The 14,937-nt window shown below is 34.3% G+C and overlaps 2 protein-coding genes and 1 pseudogene across 2 annotated transcripts; all 3 read right to left on the reverse strand.

Moving 5' to 3' along the window:
• Window positions 1–695: 695 nt before the first annotated feature.
• Window positions 696–3,838, reverse strand: LOC116140209 (calreticulin). Its single transcript, XM_031425842.1, has 14 exons — window positions 3,715–3,838; window positions 3,136–3,243; window positions 2,847–3,039; window positions 2,505–2,763; window positions 2,342–2,398; window positions 2,196–2,243; window positions 2,024–2,110; window positions 1,882–1,939; window positions 1,719–1,786; window positions 1,533–1,628; window positions 1,395–1,442; window positions 1,278–1,304; window positions 1,102–1,191; window positions 696–1,005 (listed from the first exon to the last, which is right to left on the reverse strand). Exons 1-14 carry the CDS (start codon window positions 3,812–3,814, stop codon window positions 994–996), a joined length of 1,251 nt encoding a protein of 416 aa, XP_031281702.1. The 5' UTR covers window positions 3,815–3,838; the 3' UTR covers window positions 696–993.
• Window positions 3,839–6,361: 2,523 nt separating this feature from the next.
• On the reverse strand, window positions 6,362–10,387 carry LOC116140193 (histidine kinase CKI1-like). The gene is made up of 7 exons (XM_031425822.1): window positions 10,316–10,387; window positions 10,014–10,235; window positions 9,264–9,923; window positions 8,637–9,012; window positions 7,975–8,549; window positions 6,700–7,881; window positions 6,362–6,604 (listed from the first exon to the last, which is right to left on the reverse strand). Exons 1-7 carry the CDS (start codon window positions 10,385–10,387, stop codon window positions 6,362–6,364), a joined length of 3,330 nt encoding a protein of 1,109 aa, XP_031281682.1.
• A 2,385-nt stretch (window positions 10,388–12,772) lies between these two features.
• Window positions 12,773–14,201, reverse strand: LOC116140186 (annotated as a pseudogene).
• Between the last annotated feature and the right edge of the window lie 736 nt (window positions 14,202–14,937).

Below are 14,937 nucleotides of genomic sequence, written 5' to 3' on the forward strand. Positions count from 1 at the left end.
GAAAAGTGTCGTTAAACTATTATTTTGGATGGAAAAAAGTCATTAACTCTAATTTGAAGCTTCACATGAGTAGTGATTGGTGCCAATACTGCTTCTCTATCTGGTTAGATAATCCAATCGCCCTTTTTGGTTCTCATTTGTTCAAAGAGCTGAAGCTTCATGTCAAGAAGCTCAGCATTCATCCTCCATACCCTAATCCTTCGACAAATCGAAGGGCTTGAGGACCGAGACAGGAATTTCTTCTTCTTCATATAACACCTCAATTGAGCAGACAGTTTTGCATAGTGAATGGGCAGAAAGAGCAATTGATGACAATTTTGCCTTCTTTCTATTGTCATCAAATTAATTTTCTCACTCTTATTATTGTTATGAATAACTAAATTAGAGTATGATTTTAACTTTTAAGAACCCAAAATCTCCATCCAACTTTGCAATCACTTCAGAAAAAGAAATTGCTTAGGTAAAAACAGTGCAGAGGAAAAATCAAAAAGTAGTGGTTATCAGTTATTAGGTAATGGGTGCCACCACTCCTGTTCAACTTTTGACACTCTTTCACATTTCACATGCTAAATATGTTGTGGATCTCAATCAATCACCATCACAATATTCAACCGTCCATTTTTTAGGTGACTTTAACCCGTTTCCATTTTAGTTATTTTTATTTGTTTTGAGTAAAAAAATTGAAGAAAAAGTAATCAAACGGGAACCAACAAGCAATTGGGCATGCAAATATAATATTGGCTCTCCGATTGTTCACACTAGTTGATAAAATTTGATCATAAAGAAGGCAAATATCCTCTTTGTCCTGAAAAAAGACTCAGTTAAAATGATATTAAAGCTATCAGGCCCTTTTTCTAAGATTAATAAGAACAAATAAAAAACTCCCTACGGCTGAAAATTAAAAAGGAGAAAAAGTTCGGGAGCTACTTCATGCCCAAGCTTATCTCGAAACTTCTTTTTATCAGAATAACTAGTTGTAGTACTCTCTCTCGCTTACAGCTCATCCTGTAACAAAAGACAAATAGCAAAAAGCTCGTTAATCGATGCACGGATACATGTTAAAAGGTTGTTCAAAAGAATTAATAGAGTTAGAATGCCTACATGTAAATCCTCATCCTTCTTGTCTGATTCGGATTTCTTTTCAGAGTCGGAATCAACATCTTCATCATCACCCTCGTCTTCATCCTCAACCTGATACAAGAAGGTTAAGAAAAATTAGGACCGGAACAAACATTAGTATGTAAAAAGCATCAGATAAGAATTTATAGGAGGCTTACATCGGAATCAGGTGAATCCTTTGATTCCTGAACAAACCATAATTTGGCAAGTTAGAAAACAGATGCAACAAAAAAGAGTAGAATAAAATTAAACCAAATATCAAAGGAGAAAGGTACCTCCTCCTCTTTCTTCTTCTCAGCCTGTTCAAAAGCTGCCTTCTCAGCCTGCATAATTAATAGGTCTTAGATCAATAACTGGGGAAAAAAATCTATTACAGAAGTTCGCGACTTTTTTAATGGGAAATAGCAACATACATCCTTATGCTTTCCCCATGTTTCTTCGGCCAGCTGCTTGGCATACTCAGGGTCGTCACAAACCAAAACATTGTCAAACATGGTTCCAGATTTCACCTGACACATTATGCATCAACTTGTCAAAAATTGATATGCATATGATAACAATAATAGAACAGTCTATGAGAAGATGGTGGATAAAATTACCTGCCACAACTCGATGCCAACATACTTCAACTTGGGGTACACGTAAATGTCTGGGTCATCCTTGAACTCTACAGAAGATTCAAAACCATAAGCAGAATTACTAACTATCCTCTCAGTCATTACAATTGATACAAAGCCGTGAAACAATTTGAAAGAAAAAAACCTGGGTTGTCAATCATTGGTGCCTTCCACTTTCCCTTGTAGTTGGGGTTCTTGATTTTCTGAGAAAGACAAAGCAAGATCAGGACAAAAAAATAATTACCAATGAATTTTGATTGCCTCAATCAATCTAGAAGTTCACTAACCTTTGGCTTCCATTCGCCCTTGTACTCAGGGTTTGCAATGGTTGGGGCTGTCCATTCACCATCTTCCTCATCATCCCAATCCTCAGGCTACATTGCAATTTCTTAATCAGTTCCATTCTTAAGAAAGCAAAAGGGACAACATTTTGAAAGCAATAGAAATTTAAATGACTACCTTCTTGGCATCGGGATCTGGGATCTCCTTTGGAATGTCATCATAACCCTAGTATATTACAAATAAAACATATGGTAAGATTATTCATAATACGATCATACAAAATTAGGCCACTTAGCATAAGGTTAACAACAGGGGATTGTTACCTCTGGCTTCTTGTCTTCGGGATCGGGAATATATTCTTTGTCATCCCAATCTTCAGGCTGGCATCAATCAGACAAAGAAGTCAGGTTTATAAACTCTACCATCAAGAAAGCCAATAGAGTATTCTAGAAAGAAATTGTAAGATTGGTCAAAATAAGTAATTACTTTCTTGGCCTCTGGATCCTTGATCTTCTTTGGAGGGAGAAGATCCCAATCAGAGTACAAGCTACCGGTTTGTTTCTCCACATTATCAATAAGGATGCTGTAGGTAGCATCTGGACGGAGGATGAATGTATAAACATGAGTAAGTTGATCAGTTTCGCATGGAACTTCCTTCTTGATCAAGTGGTTTGTATCATTGTAGTTAAGAATGGCGTGCACTTTCTTGGTGCTGTAGCCACAAATATCTGGTCCAAACATGATACTGCAATCAACAATACGATACAAAATCAGCACAAATAATACATACAAAAAAACAAGCTTAAGCCCAAAATGTGTAATGCGAACCTGTAAGAGGTATCACCACCGAATTTCTTCTGATCAACATCTCCACTAAGCAACTTCATGTAGCCACCACCACAATCAAGTTTCTGTTCATGCTTGACAGAAAATTGGAAGACAAGTGTCTTGTCCTTGTTGCTGAATTCAGGGAACTCAGCTGAAATAGCATAGAATCTGTAGTCTTCACTTGTTTGGATACCTGTCATAAAACAGTGTGCCAAACATTAACACAACTCAACTCTACCAAACTAAATCAGCTCAAATTATTACACATTCTCAGTTAAAAGAGAGTTACCTTTGTCATTGGGATCACCGTGCCATTGCCCAGCCGTGAAGTTCCACTCTCCAGCCACGTTCTCGTCTTTCTTCCAATCTGATTTAACCCAACGACTCTCCCATCCATCTTCAACATAAGATAACCAAATTATTCACATTACACTGATCTATCCAACAACAACAAATGCATACCAATCCTCAAAGATATAACAATTTGCATGTCATTTCAAAATTAATTAACGGTTATTCTATCATGTATATAAATTCTCTTAACATATAATAAAATTTCAAGTTCATGATTAACAGTTCTTAAAATGAATGTAACGTGGCAAGGTTATATTAGGCGGACGCGAGGACAATATCATCGATCACATGTAGGTCACTGTTTAAAACTATGCAAACGATCGTACATTCTCATTTCAACTTCAAATGACCTCAATAAAATCATTCATTAATCACAGATCTAATAAGAAAAACTGCATTACTACTCCTAATTGAACTATTAAACGACGAAACATTTTATAACATGAACCGATCTAGAGTTTTAGATCAAATTGAAACGAAACAGGTCGTTTAAAGCCTAGAGTGAGAGAGGTACCGTCGAAGCGCTCTTCAAAGAAGACGTGAGCGGAGGCGATCGCGACGGAGAGAGAGAGGAGAAGAGTAAGAGATAGAAAATTAGGGTTTACCCTCGCCATATTTAGAGAGAGATTGAGCTCTGTAGAGTGAAGTGTGAAAGGGAGAACTGGTCATATATAGACGTCGTTCGTAAACGGACGTAACGGTGTGGTGGACACCAGACGTGAAGGAGTTTGATGATGTGGACAAATAGCAAAAGAACACTTGGAAAATGGGTGTCATTTGTATCACGTGGCAGAGACGGATTGGCAGCTACACGAAATGTAGAGCGTACAACAGTCCAACAGGTGGCAAAAGCCGATTGGTGGGTGAGAGAAGAGAGACAGTTAGTTGTGCACAGTAAATAATTTTCCAATTTAAGAATAATATATTTAATTTATTTATAAATTCGTTTAGGTGAGTTGGTTTATGGATTATCTGGAAGCATCCATTCCACTAGGAGGTAGGAGATTGTTATTTAAATTATAAAAAATAAACTAAATAAAGATTAGATAAGATTAAAGATCTTATCACAATTTGAAAAAAAGGGATTAATAATTTAAGTTTTATGATTCGAAAATAATTTTCAAAAATTAAAATATGAATCAAAATTTTTCGTTTTCTGATTTTACACTAATTATTAGGATCTGAAAACTGTTTTCGAAAACATGTCAACTCATTTCTACCAAATCCACTTTTATAAAAAAATTTGTATCCCTAATTTCCGAAAACAAAAAATTGTATTTAAATTGAATATCAAACTAGCACATCGCGTTTATCATTGTTTTATGTTTCTCTGAGATTATAGAGTTTAGCGGAGATTTCAAATTTCGAAATGGGGAGAGCACAATAAATTTTGGGTTTTTTAAATTTTTTTAAATTATATAAAAGAAAAAGAAAGAAACAGGGTGTAATGGAGATACTTATAAGCTGATCAAACTAGCTTATAAGCTCTAAAATTAAGTTAACGGTTTGTTTATAACTTTTTTGAACTTATAAGCCAAAAAATAAGTTAGAAGGGAGGTATTTTTTTTTTTTTTTTTTTGCTTATAGGCACTCTGCTTATAAGCTAGTTGACCAAATATATACACACATATCCTTGTTTAATTTTAAAATTCCATAGTATACGCTTATTTAATATAGTACCATTTTTAGTCATTTTATATAAAATGTATTTAATAGCCACATTTTACCAAACACGTCAACTACTTACAGTCACTTATAAGTATTTTAGCCAAAAATTCAAATGTTTAAGCTAAAATTATCTTATAAACACTTGTTGCTTATAAGCTAATTTTATAAGCTCAAACAAACACCCTCTAGTATCCGCTATTTAATTGAAAGGTGTAGTGAAAGTTATTACAATAATTTTTCCTGATGATTAATCAAGGTGCACATAATTAGTCTGAACACCTTAGTTATAACCAAAAAAAAAAAAAAAAGGTAATAAAAACTAATGGGTTATGGGGCCATGATGATTCATATTAAGAAGTAATGTGTCACACAAGTAAAATAATTGAAAGCATTCAAATGTAATTGCCTAAATGGAGAAAAATAGGTAGAATAATAAGTAAATGGTAGCAATAGAATAATTCTTAGAATATAAAAAAAGATACTACTAAGGTCCACCACATATGATAAAATTTGGTAGGCCATGCAAACGTGGGCCGGCACTCATGTTTTAATTTTTTTTTTTCTGAATGCTTAAAGTGGAAGCCACTAAAACCTTATTTTAATTAATTAAACTATAGGCATAAGAATTACCTCTAATTTTGTCTTTGCTTTTTACTTCAAATAGCATTGAGATGATCGCTAATGAAAACTATCATCGACTTTGTCAACCAAGTTTAAGGAAATTATGGGATTTTATAATGGCGTCGATAGAAGTTGTATATATCTCACATTACCGATTTGATTGGTTGTTGTAGTGTATATATATAAAGTAAACGACTTTTTCCCACCCAAGGTTTGCCTTAATGACACTTTCCCACCCAAAGTTTATATTCTGTTAATACCCAAAATACACTTCACTTTCTCAGCCAGGGTAAGAGGGGTTTTGTAAAGTAGAGGCCGATGATCGAATGGTGGTGACCGATTGAATATTCGCTGTTGGAATCAGTAAAAAATGAGCTAAGAATAGGAAACTATAGCTTTGCGGTGGTATACAATCGACAAGAAATTAGGTGTCGAAGTGAGAGAGATTTTGTATGGAGGAGACCGAAGGTTCAAATGATAGTGACGAAGAGAATTTTTGCTGACGGAATCGGCTTTGGATAGTAATGAAATATTAACTTTGGGTGGAAAAGTGGTATTTTGAAACTTTTTGGATGGAAATTGTCATGAAGGTAAACCTTGGGTGGTTTATATAGAGGATCCCCTCCTCTTAAGGCTAGCTTTTGAGAGTAATTTCTATCCAATCCCACTTTATGAGGGATTAACAAAGAGATACATAGAATTAGATTTATAAGAAAAACTAATATAAATTAAGATTCACTTTTATAAATGACATAACCATTCCTTCAACCTCGTTCTCTCTCTATACATGTAACCAAATCTCGAATAATAAAAACTACACTTAAAATTTATTAAATTCAGAGAATTCAGAATTACAGGGTATATGTACATACTCAAACACAAGCTTGCTGTTTGGAAATGTTTTTCCATTTCTCATCAATAGAGTGAATGACATCTAACAACTCCTCTACTTGCAATGGTTTAGTTAAATGAAAATCCATTCCAGCATTGGCAATCTTGCTTTCCTCCTCAGCCACTGCATGTGCTGTCAATGCTATTATTGGAGTATGAACATTGTATTCTTCTTCCTCCTTTCTTATCAGTCTTGTTGCTTCAAATCCATCCATTACTGGCATCTGTCAAGAACCAGAAACAAAAATTTACATACTGTTGTTTTATAATAGTATGCAGATAAACATTTATTTAAGATAAAAAGTTTGCATATGAGTACCTCACAGTCCATAATGATATAATCATAAGGAAGAGTCTTGGAATGTCCTTCCTTTCTTGCATCACTCAGATTTTTGCAAACTTGATCAAATGCCTCTTTCCCATTTGTGCATACTTCAACATTTGCTCCAAGTTTACTGATTCTGGTAGTCGTCAACTTGATCATTGCTGCAGCATCCTCAACTATCAGAATTTTCTTCCCATTCAGGGGCTTCTCATTGCTTTTTCCATCACTATGCAAAACTGTCTGCTCAATGGAGGGGTAATGTGAAGGAGAAGAAGAAGTTCCTGTCTCGGTTCTCAAGCCCTTCGATTTGTTTGAAGGATTGGGGTCTGGGGAATACTGAATTTCTTGAGATGTTGATGTCATCTTTAACTTTCGGAAGCTGCGCTGGGAATGGGATGTACTCTTGCATTCAGGTAGAAGCTTCAGCACTTCGATCAAACGCGAACCATGAAATGGCTTGTTTATAACATGATCACATGGAGGAATAAGCTGGTACTCTTGGTGTTCTCTTAAATGAGAATTCCGCATGATTGGATTATGTAACCAGACAAACTTGCATGAAAAGCTAGGAATTTCTTTTGTGAAGTTGGATAAAGTTTTGAACAATTCAGATAAAGAACCAGCACTGGCATCAATCACTACCAGTGTAAAGCTCGAGCAATTTTTCGAGTTTGTCCTTCTGTGGTATGGCAAAACATTGTCACTTCCCTCTTGTATAATGCCCTGAGCCCCATCACTTGGTCCTGTATCAGAGTTACTGGATGCAGAGATGGTCAAGATATCAACTACATTTGACTCAGGTTTTCCTGAACAAGAAGGATCCATCTTGCGCTTTATCTTCTTGAGCTCCTGGTGAAGCATTTTTTCTTGCCTTACAATTGTCACTCTGATGTTTAAGTTGTTCTCAATGTACCTCTTCAAGACTCGTCTTCGTTCCTCACCGGTTATAAAGAGTATGATGTGAGATCCATCTAGTTTAGGTGCAGGGTTCCAAAATGCTGCAAGATGTTGATGAAATCCAGATTGAGGCCAATCATTGTGTGCTCTGAGATGTTCTTCATTAGTGTCAATTGACTCTTGCTCGCATAGAGTAAGGAGAATGTTAAACTTGAAGCAAGTGCCTCTTTCACCATGCTCTTTCTCAACAATTGTTATTTCTCCTTTCATCAGATGTACCTAGAGCACAATTTCAGCAATGAAAAAAAGTGCAACAATATTAGTTCATTATGTTTCCAATCAGCTGAACAAAACAGTATCTGAGTTACTTACCATCGATTGAACGATACCAAGTCCTAAACCGATGCCTTCATGGCCAAGAGCAGTTTCCTTGACTTGAACGAATTCTTCAAAGACAGAATTTTGCTTGTCTTTGGGAATTCCCTTGCCTGTATCATCCACCTCAAATTCAAACACCATTAAATTGGGATTTTCTTCAACTGAATGAAGCGCATTTAGGTCATTGAAACCTTCCTTGTTCTTGAAAAACATCTTTGATAGACACTGCAAGACAATGTTATGATTTGAAGCGATAATATCTTGTTTGAAACTCTTTTTCTTAACCATTGCACGTACAGAGACATGACCTTCTGATGTAAACTTAATGGCATTGCTAAGTAAGTTGCATAAGATCTGTTTCAGTTTTACGCGATCACCTTTTACAAGGCATAATCCAAGAACAGAGCCATCGCACGGATCAAGCACAATATCTATACCTTTCTTTATACCAACATGATAGTACAAATCAACTACTTCCTCCAGGAGTTGAGCCAAGTTGAATTCTTCTTCTTTCAGTTCCAGTTTTCCAGCTTCCATTTTACTCATCTCCAGGACTGAATTCAATATGCCTTAACCATTCCATAGAAAGAAGAAAGTTTGGTAAGTAAAAACACCATAAAATGTGAAGAGGAACACAAAGGTGAGAAAAAACTGACCCAGTAGGTCCTTTGTACAAGTTTTTATCAGTCCCAAATTTTCTGCCAACTCAGTCTGAGGATTGGCATCTTCATGACAAAGCTCCACCAAGCCAGTAATAGCAGCTAATGAAGCGCGGACATCATGGCTTGCTTTAGCAAGGGCAAAAGTCTTGTTCATACTCTTGCGTTCGGCTTGTTGAGTAGCATTCATTTGCTTTATGAGGGCAGCACATAAGAACATCTCTCTTTTTGCTGCTTTTGTAATTAAGAATATGAAGGTGCTAAGAGAGATTGTCACAGCTACTAGCATAAGCACAACATAAATGAGTGATAGCTTCCTGTTTCTGCTGACAAGGCTCAACAGTCCTCCCCTGGGATAAGCCAATACATACACCTGAAAAATCACAACTAAATCAAACATATACAGCATTTATATGGCTACATTGCACCTGTATGACAAGGAACAGAAATAGAATGAACAAATTTGTATGTTTAATCCTTAACAATGAAAGATTAACTGATTGTTTTTTTTTTCATATATTACATTAACTAGTATGGCAGCAGAGACTATTTGGTCAGTGAAGCATTTTGTCAAACAGATTTGAACTTTTTCAATATAGAACTTTGTAGTTGAAATTCACATACCGATTGAACTCCAGCAATCTCAAGGGTGGAGCAGAAGAACACATGGTGGACTCCGATGAATTTTTCGTGAAAATAACTTGATTTTCCATCATTAGAAGTACACGAAAGATTGGCAATAGTGTTAGCAGGATCACCATTAGGCAATAATTTTTGCAATAGAACTGTGGTGTTATTTATCACCATTTGAATGTTCTGAAGTTTTGTCTGCATAATGACTTTCCCATCAGTAGTTGCCAAATGAAAATCTCCTCCATGAAAATCCAACGCCGCGAAACGTTCAATTACCACTTTTGACGGAAAACCAAGGCATATAACACCCCTGGTATCCATAGCAACAGTGTTATAATACAAGCTATCTTCTGCATTGTTCCATCCTGTCCCAAATGAAGAGTGCCCACTAGTACTATTCAAAGCCTCCTGAAACCAAGTTGCATTCACAGAAAACAAAGGGTTTGAAGGAACAGGAGTGCCATAAAACACCCCAGTGTCGTGATTCACCGGTTGAGTATACCAAGTCGAAGAAAACGAAGTATTCGAATATACTGCAAGAGTTCGATCCCCATCAACATAATATGAAAACAACAGACCCTGCAATCCTATAAAAGAAACCTGAGATAACTGCGGAATTGTTGAAAGTGCTATGAACAATGTTGGTGCAACCTGAAACACAAAATCAAATCAGAGGGGTGTCTTGTATCAATTTATTACTGTCACTTTTATAGCACATAATTTGTACTGCATTTTGCTAACCTTAGTTACAATGGCATCAAATGAGAGCTCAGTTCCATCAAGAAGTGAACTCAAAGATCTTGACAACTTGATTGCAGAAGAATTCAGAGGATACAACAATCTTGCTGCTGTTTCGATTTCGGAAAAGGATCTGTTGCGTGCACCATAAGTTTCCGAGGCAATGGCATGTGCAGTTTGTTTAGTGCTCAACAACAACTCCAATGTTAACACTCCACAAAGCCCCTGCAGCCATGAAAACGTTCATATAAGCAAACAACAATGGAATTACATTATAAAATAATCAAGAAAAGATGGAGAATTACAAGAACAATGACGAAACCAAGAGGCCTCAAAACCATTTGTGGGCAGTGCCTGAAAGGATCAAACTTTAACATGGCTTAACAATAATAATTCTTGTGCTTAGAGATTTGCATCAACAACAACAACAATGGCAAGAAGCTGAAACTTAACTAGAGAAATTTCATGCATAAAAATCTGTTCACACTTTGAACTAAAAGAGAGAAAATAGGACATAAAAATCTTTTGAAATCTTTTACTAAACAGAAATAAAATTGACAAATCGTCCAGAAAGTTTTCTATGCATTCTACTGTAATACAAACAGCCAATCAATGAGAATACGCCATGGTATTACGAGTGGAACACACTTGTTTTCTTATCGACTGTTGTACAACAAAATAGAGATTATTTTAAAGTTTTTGTGATTTAGAATCCGTAAAATTAATTTAAAAACTATTTTTAAAATTTTAAAATACAATTTAAAATTTTTGAATTTCTGTGTTATGGATTTTTTAATATGTCAACATAATAACAAGAATTTAAATTTAGAAAATTAAAAGCAAGAAATTTTATCTCTTTCTTCTTTTATTAAATTTTGGTATATATTCTCATTAAGAACAATTTGGAATTACCATAATTTAACGAAATAATTTACTAATAAAAAATCTTGCTTATTGATAAAAGGAAGATCATATAGAAATAAATCATAAGTTAGAATTATTTACCATTATCTAATAATGACTTAATATAGATTTGAATTTGCCATATTTGACTGCGTGTAATCCAGAATAATTTTTAAAAACTAAAATTTTTCTTTTCGTATGATTTTGCTTACTATACCCACCGCTGTTACATTATAAACTCTATTGTTACTTTTGGTCCCGTTAGAATAAATCTAGCATTTTCCCTTATTACCATCCACGTATATTGAATATTTTAAGAAGTTAATATCTTTATTAGTCACGGGGTTTCAGGGAAAGAATAGGAAAAATGATTTCAGATATTTTTGCCCAGACACGGGCCCTATGACAAGAATATATATTTTTTTTAAATGGGACGGTAGTTTCGAAAAGACAAATTGCCTATCTTTTCTTTCATTTTGGGCGAAATATGATGGGGGGCTAATTCAAACCCTTGGGGGAGAGACTTTTGTACTGTATCTTAATATTTTTAATATTTGAAAATGTGTTTAATATAAATTTAAATGCTATAAAATATAAAAGACCATGATAACTATATTTACTTATTTTCTAATTTTACTCTAATTTTTAACATTATATATAAACTCTATGGTCACTTTTGGTCCCGTTAGGATAAATCTAATCTCTTCCTCTATTACCACCCACGTATATTAGATATTTTAAGAAATGAATATCTTTATCAGTCGTGGGGTTCGAGGAAAGAATAGGAAAAATGATATTACTAAATTTCTGCCCAAACACGGGCCCTATGACAAGAATTTTTTTTTTTTTCTTAGTGGGACGATAATTTTGAAAAGACAAATTGCCTATCTTTTCTTTCATCTCGGGCAAAATACAATTGGGAACTCAAACTTTTGTATTAGGACGATAGTTTTGAAAAGACAGATTGCTTATCTTTTCTTTTATCTCGGGCAAAATATGAGGGGGGACTTTTGTGCCGTATCTTTAATATTTTTAATATTTGAAAACGTGTTTAGTATAAATTTAAATACTATAAAATATAAAAGACCGTGATAACAATTTTTACTTATTTTCTAATTTTTAAGATTATATATAAACTCTATGGTTACTTTTGGTTCCATTAGGATAAATCTGACCTCTTCCTCGGTTACCATCCACGTATATTAGATATTTTAAGAAGTAAATATTTTTATCAGTTGTAGGGTCCGAGGAAAGAATAGAAAAAATGATATCACTAAATTTCTGCCCAAACACGGGCCCTATGACAAGAATTTTTTTTTTTTTTTTTTTTTTTTTTTTTTTTTTTTTTTTTTTTTTTTTGACTGAGACAGTAATTTTAAAAGACAAATTACCTATCTTTCTTTCATCTTGGGCAAAATACGATTCGGAACTCAAACTTTTATACTAGGACATAGTTTTGAAAAGACAGATTGCTTATCTTTTCTTCACCTCAGGCGAAATACGAGGGGCGACTTTTGTACTGTATCTTTAATATTTTTAATATTTGAAAGCGCGTTTAGTATAAATTTAAATACGATAAATATAAAAGACCGTGATAACAATTTTTACTTATTTCTAATTTTACTCTAATTTTTAAGATTATATATAAATTGTTTTAAAACATTTAATAATTTTTATCAAACATATTTTCATGTTCTGGAAAACAAAAATACAATATCAAAATTTTATAGCAAACGGTCCATAAATTTTATAATTTAAAAGATGTACATACACTTTATATATCTTAACACATTCATACATGTACACCACTACCAATTACATTGAAAATTTACAAAACAAAAACAAAAAACAAAAGCAAAACAGATTTTATTTGCTTCCAACATTGGGTTTGGGCTTCTTCACAATCAAGACAGGACACTTGACATGCTGTGCACAGTGATTGCTCACACTTCCCAAGAAAACTCTGTTTAATTAATTTCAATTCAATTATAATATGATTAAGAATGTTTAAAGACAGAATTTAGCTTGATTTGAGGCATAAATATACTTGGATGAAACATGCAGAATATATAATTGATTGAGAACAAATATTATCGAAAAACCATTAAAATAGTGAACTAAACGGAGTTCCGTTTGATTCACTATTTTAATATTTTTTAGAATAATTTTGAAAAAAATAAAATTGGTTATCTTTACGAGAAAAGTAATGATTAATGTTTTGATATTGAATTAGATTTTGAGAATATTGAAACGAATACATTTTTTTATTTTGGGGGGTTAAAATGATTATAATGAAGGGGGGGGGGTTGATGAATTCCAATACCTTCGTGGTTTATATGATATTTCATTAAACCCCAGGGGGTAGAATATTGAAGAATATACGTGTCCCTTTTTAACCCCCCAAAATTAAACAAATATCAAAAAACCCTTAAGATGTAAGAAATCACCATAACTTCTCCTCAAAATTGAAAAAATCATCACTTACTTCCTTTCACCGTGAAATCTAATGGTTAAAATGGACATGATCAAAGAGGTAAGTGATGTTTTATAAATATGAGGGGGTGGTATAATGAATTCCAATACTTTTGTGGTTTAATATATTCATTAAACCTCAAGGGGTCAGAAATATTAAGCCATATGTATGTATGAGATGTATGATTAAGAGGGACCCACCTCTTGATCCAACCGTAGCCATGGCTTCCCATCACTAACACATCAACGCCCAACTTCTCTACCGTCTCGCAAATCACGTCCCTTGGATCACCATTCTCTACTCTCGCCTCCACCTTAACCTGACCCAGGGCAAATCCGTCAAACCAGTGTTCCAAACTTTAATGACAAAAAATAATACCACATCACTGTTCTGTTCTCTACATATCTTCCGGCTTCTCTATCACACGATCGGCCACGTCATTACTGTACTTATTAATAGTGGCCATGATATCAGACGAAAACATACCCTGAAACACAACCAAAAATTACAAAACCACCACTGACAAGTAAAGAAATTGTCTACCAAAAAAACCCTCAAAATCTACAAAATTACCTGTGCCATCTAGCGCAGTGTAGACAGCTCTGGAGGCTTGGCATAGAGAAGTATAAGGGTATCCTTGGAATTTTTGGTATTACGTCTTGAGGCACCAAGTCAGGAGCATACAAGCTCTCCTCACCTTCATCAATTGCCACAAGGATCCTCCGCTCTTTTGCTGCCACGTCTGCCATTGACCGAGAAGTAGTTTGATCGGACGGTTAGAAGTAGCAAAGCAGAATTATATCTAGCTATGTGATTTTGAGTTATGAAAATTGGGAGAGAGAGTGAAGCAGAGGTGGGTATTTATAGAGTTGGGTAAACCCTTGGCGGTTTGGGGTTGGACTTCCGGGTTTGGTGGTTTTTATTAAGTAAACCCATGGGCCATAGACGTGGGGTCTCATTGTCATTGAATTGTTGTTTGTAAGTGGAAAAGTCAGATGGCCCTCTAAGTTTGTGACTTGTTTTTAGATTAAATAATATTATATGAAGATAAGATGAAAGTTACGTCAAGAGACGAAATTTTCTTGTTTATAGATTTTTTCCGCTGACTTAAAATTGAAATGTGAATTTCAATCCTTGAATTCGCTTTCCAAGTTAGAAATTTACCAAATCTTTTGAAAATACCTCTATCTTTGTGGTCGAATGACAGACTTTTTAACTATTAGGATTAGTTATATCTAGAGATAATTATTATATTAATTTTTTCATAATGAGATTCGTGTCAAGAAGAGAGTTGGCTATTATTGTATTTGCTATTGACGTTAACATCTCTCGTAATAGAATGATCTTACCATTGATGTGAAATAAAATTTGTATCATTATTCATCTATGAATGATTTTTTCTACTTTTGAAATCCATAAAGTATCTTTGAGAAGGACATTGGAAAAATCATTTGAAATTTGACAAGAATTTGTCAAATATATTTGTTATTAAAATAATGTTTCAACTATTTAACAGTAAATTTTCCCATCGGGTATACTCATATGAAAAAT

This window comes from Pistacia vera, unplaced genomic scaffold, assembly GCF_008641045.1.
Source record: "Pistacia vera cultivar Batoury unplaced genomic scaffold, PisVer_v2 Contig365, whole genome shotgun sequence".
NCBI classification, from domain to species: Eukaryota; Viridiplantae; Streptophyta; class Magnoliopsida; order Sapindales; family Anacardiaceae; genus Pistacia; species Pistacia vera.

Bases quoted from the DNA above. Each gene is read 5' to 3' on its own strand.
- LOC116140209 (XM_031425842.1), bottom strand. From the start codon at position 3,814: ATGGCGAGGGTAAACCCTAATTTTCTATCTCTTACTCTTCTCCTCTCT. The intron at 3,244-3,714 runs GTACCTCTCTCA...CTTATGTTGAAG, and splicing joins CTTTGAAGAGCGCTTCGACG to ATGGATGGGAGAGTCGTTGG. The intron at 1,629-1,718 runs GTAATTTTATCC...ATAATGTGTCAG, and splicing joins TTGGCATCGAGTTGTGGCAG to GTGAAATCTGGAACCATGTT.
- LOC116140193 (XM_031425822.1), bottom strand. From the start codon at position 10,387: ATGTTAAAGTTTGATCCTTTCAGGCACTGCCCACAAATGGTTTTGAGG. The intron at 8,550-8,636 runs GTCAGTTTTTTC...GGAATGGTTAAG, and splicing joins TTGTACAAAGGACCTACTGG to GCATATTGAATTCAGTCCTG. The intron at 7,882-7,974 runs GTAAGTAACTCA...ATTGTGCTCTAG, and splicing joins TTGGTATCGTTCAATCGATG to GTACATCTGATGAAAGGAGA.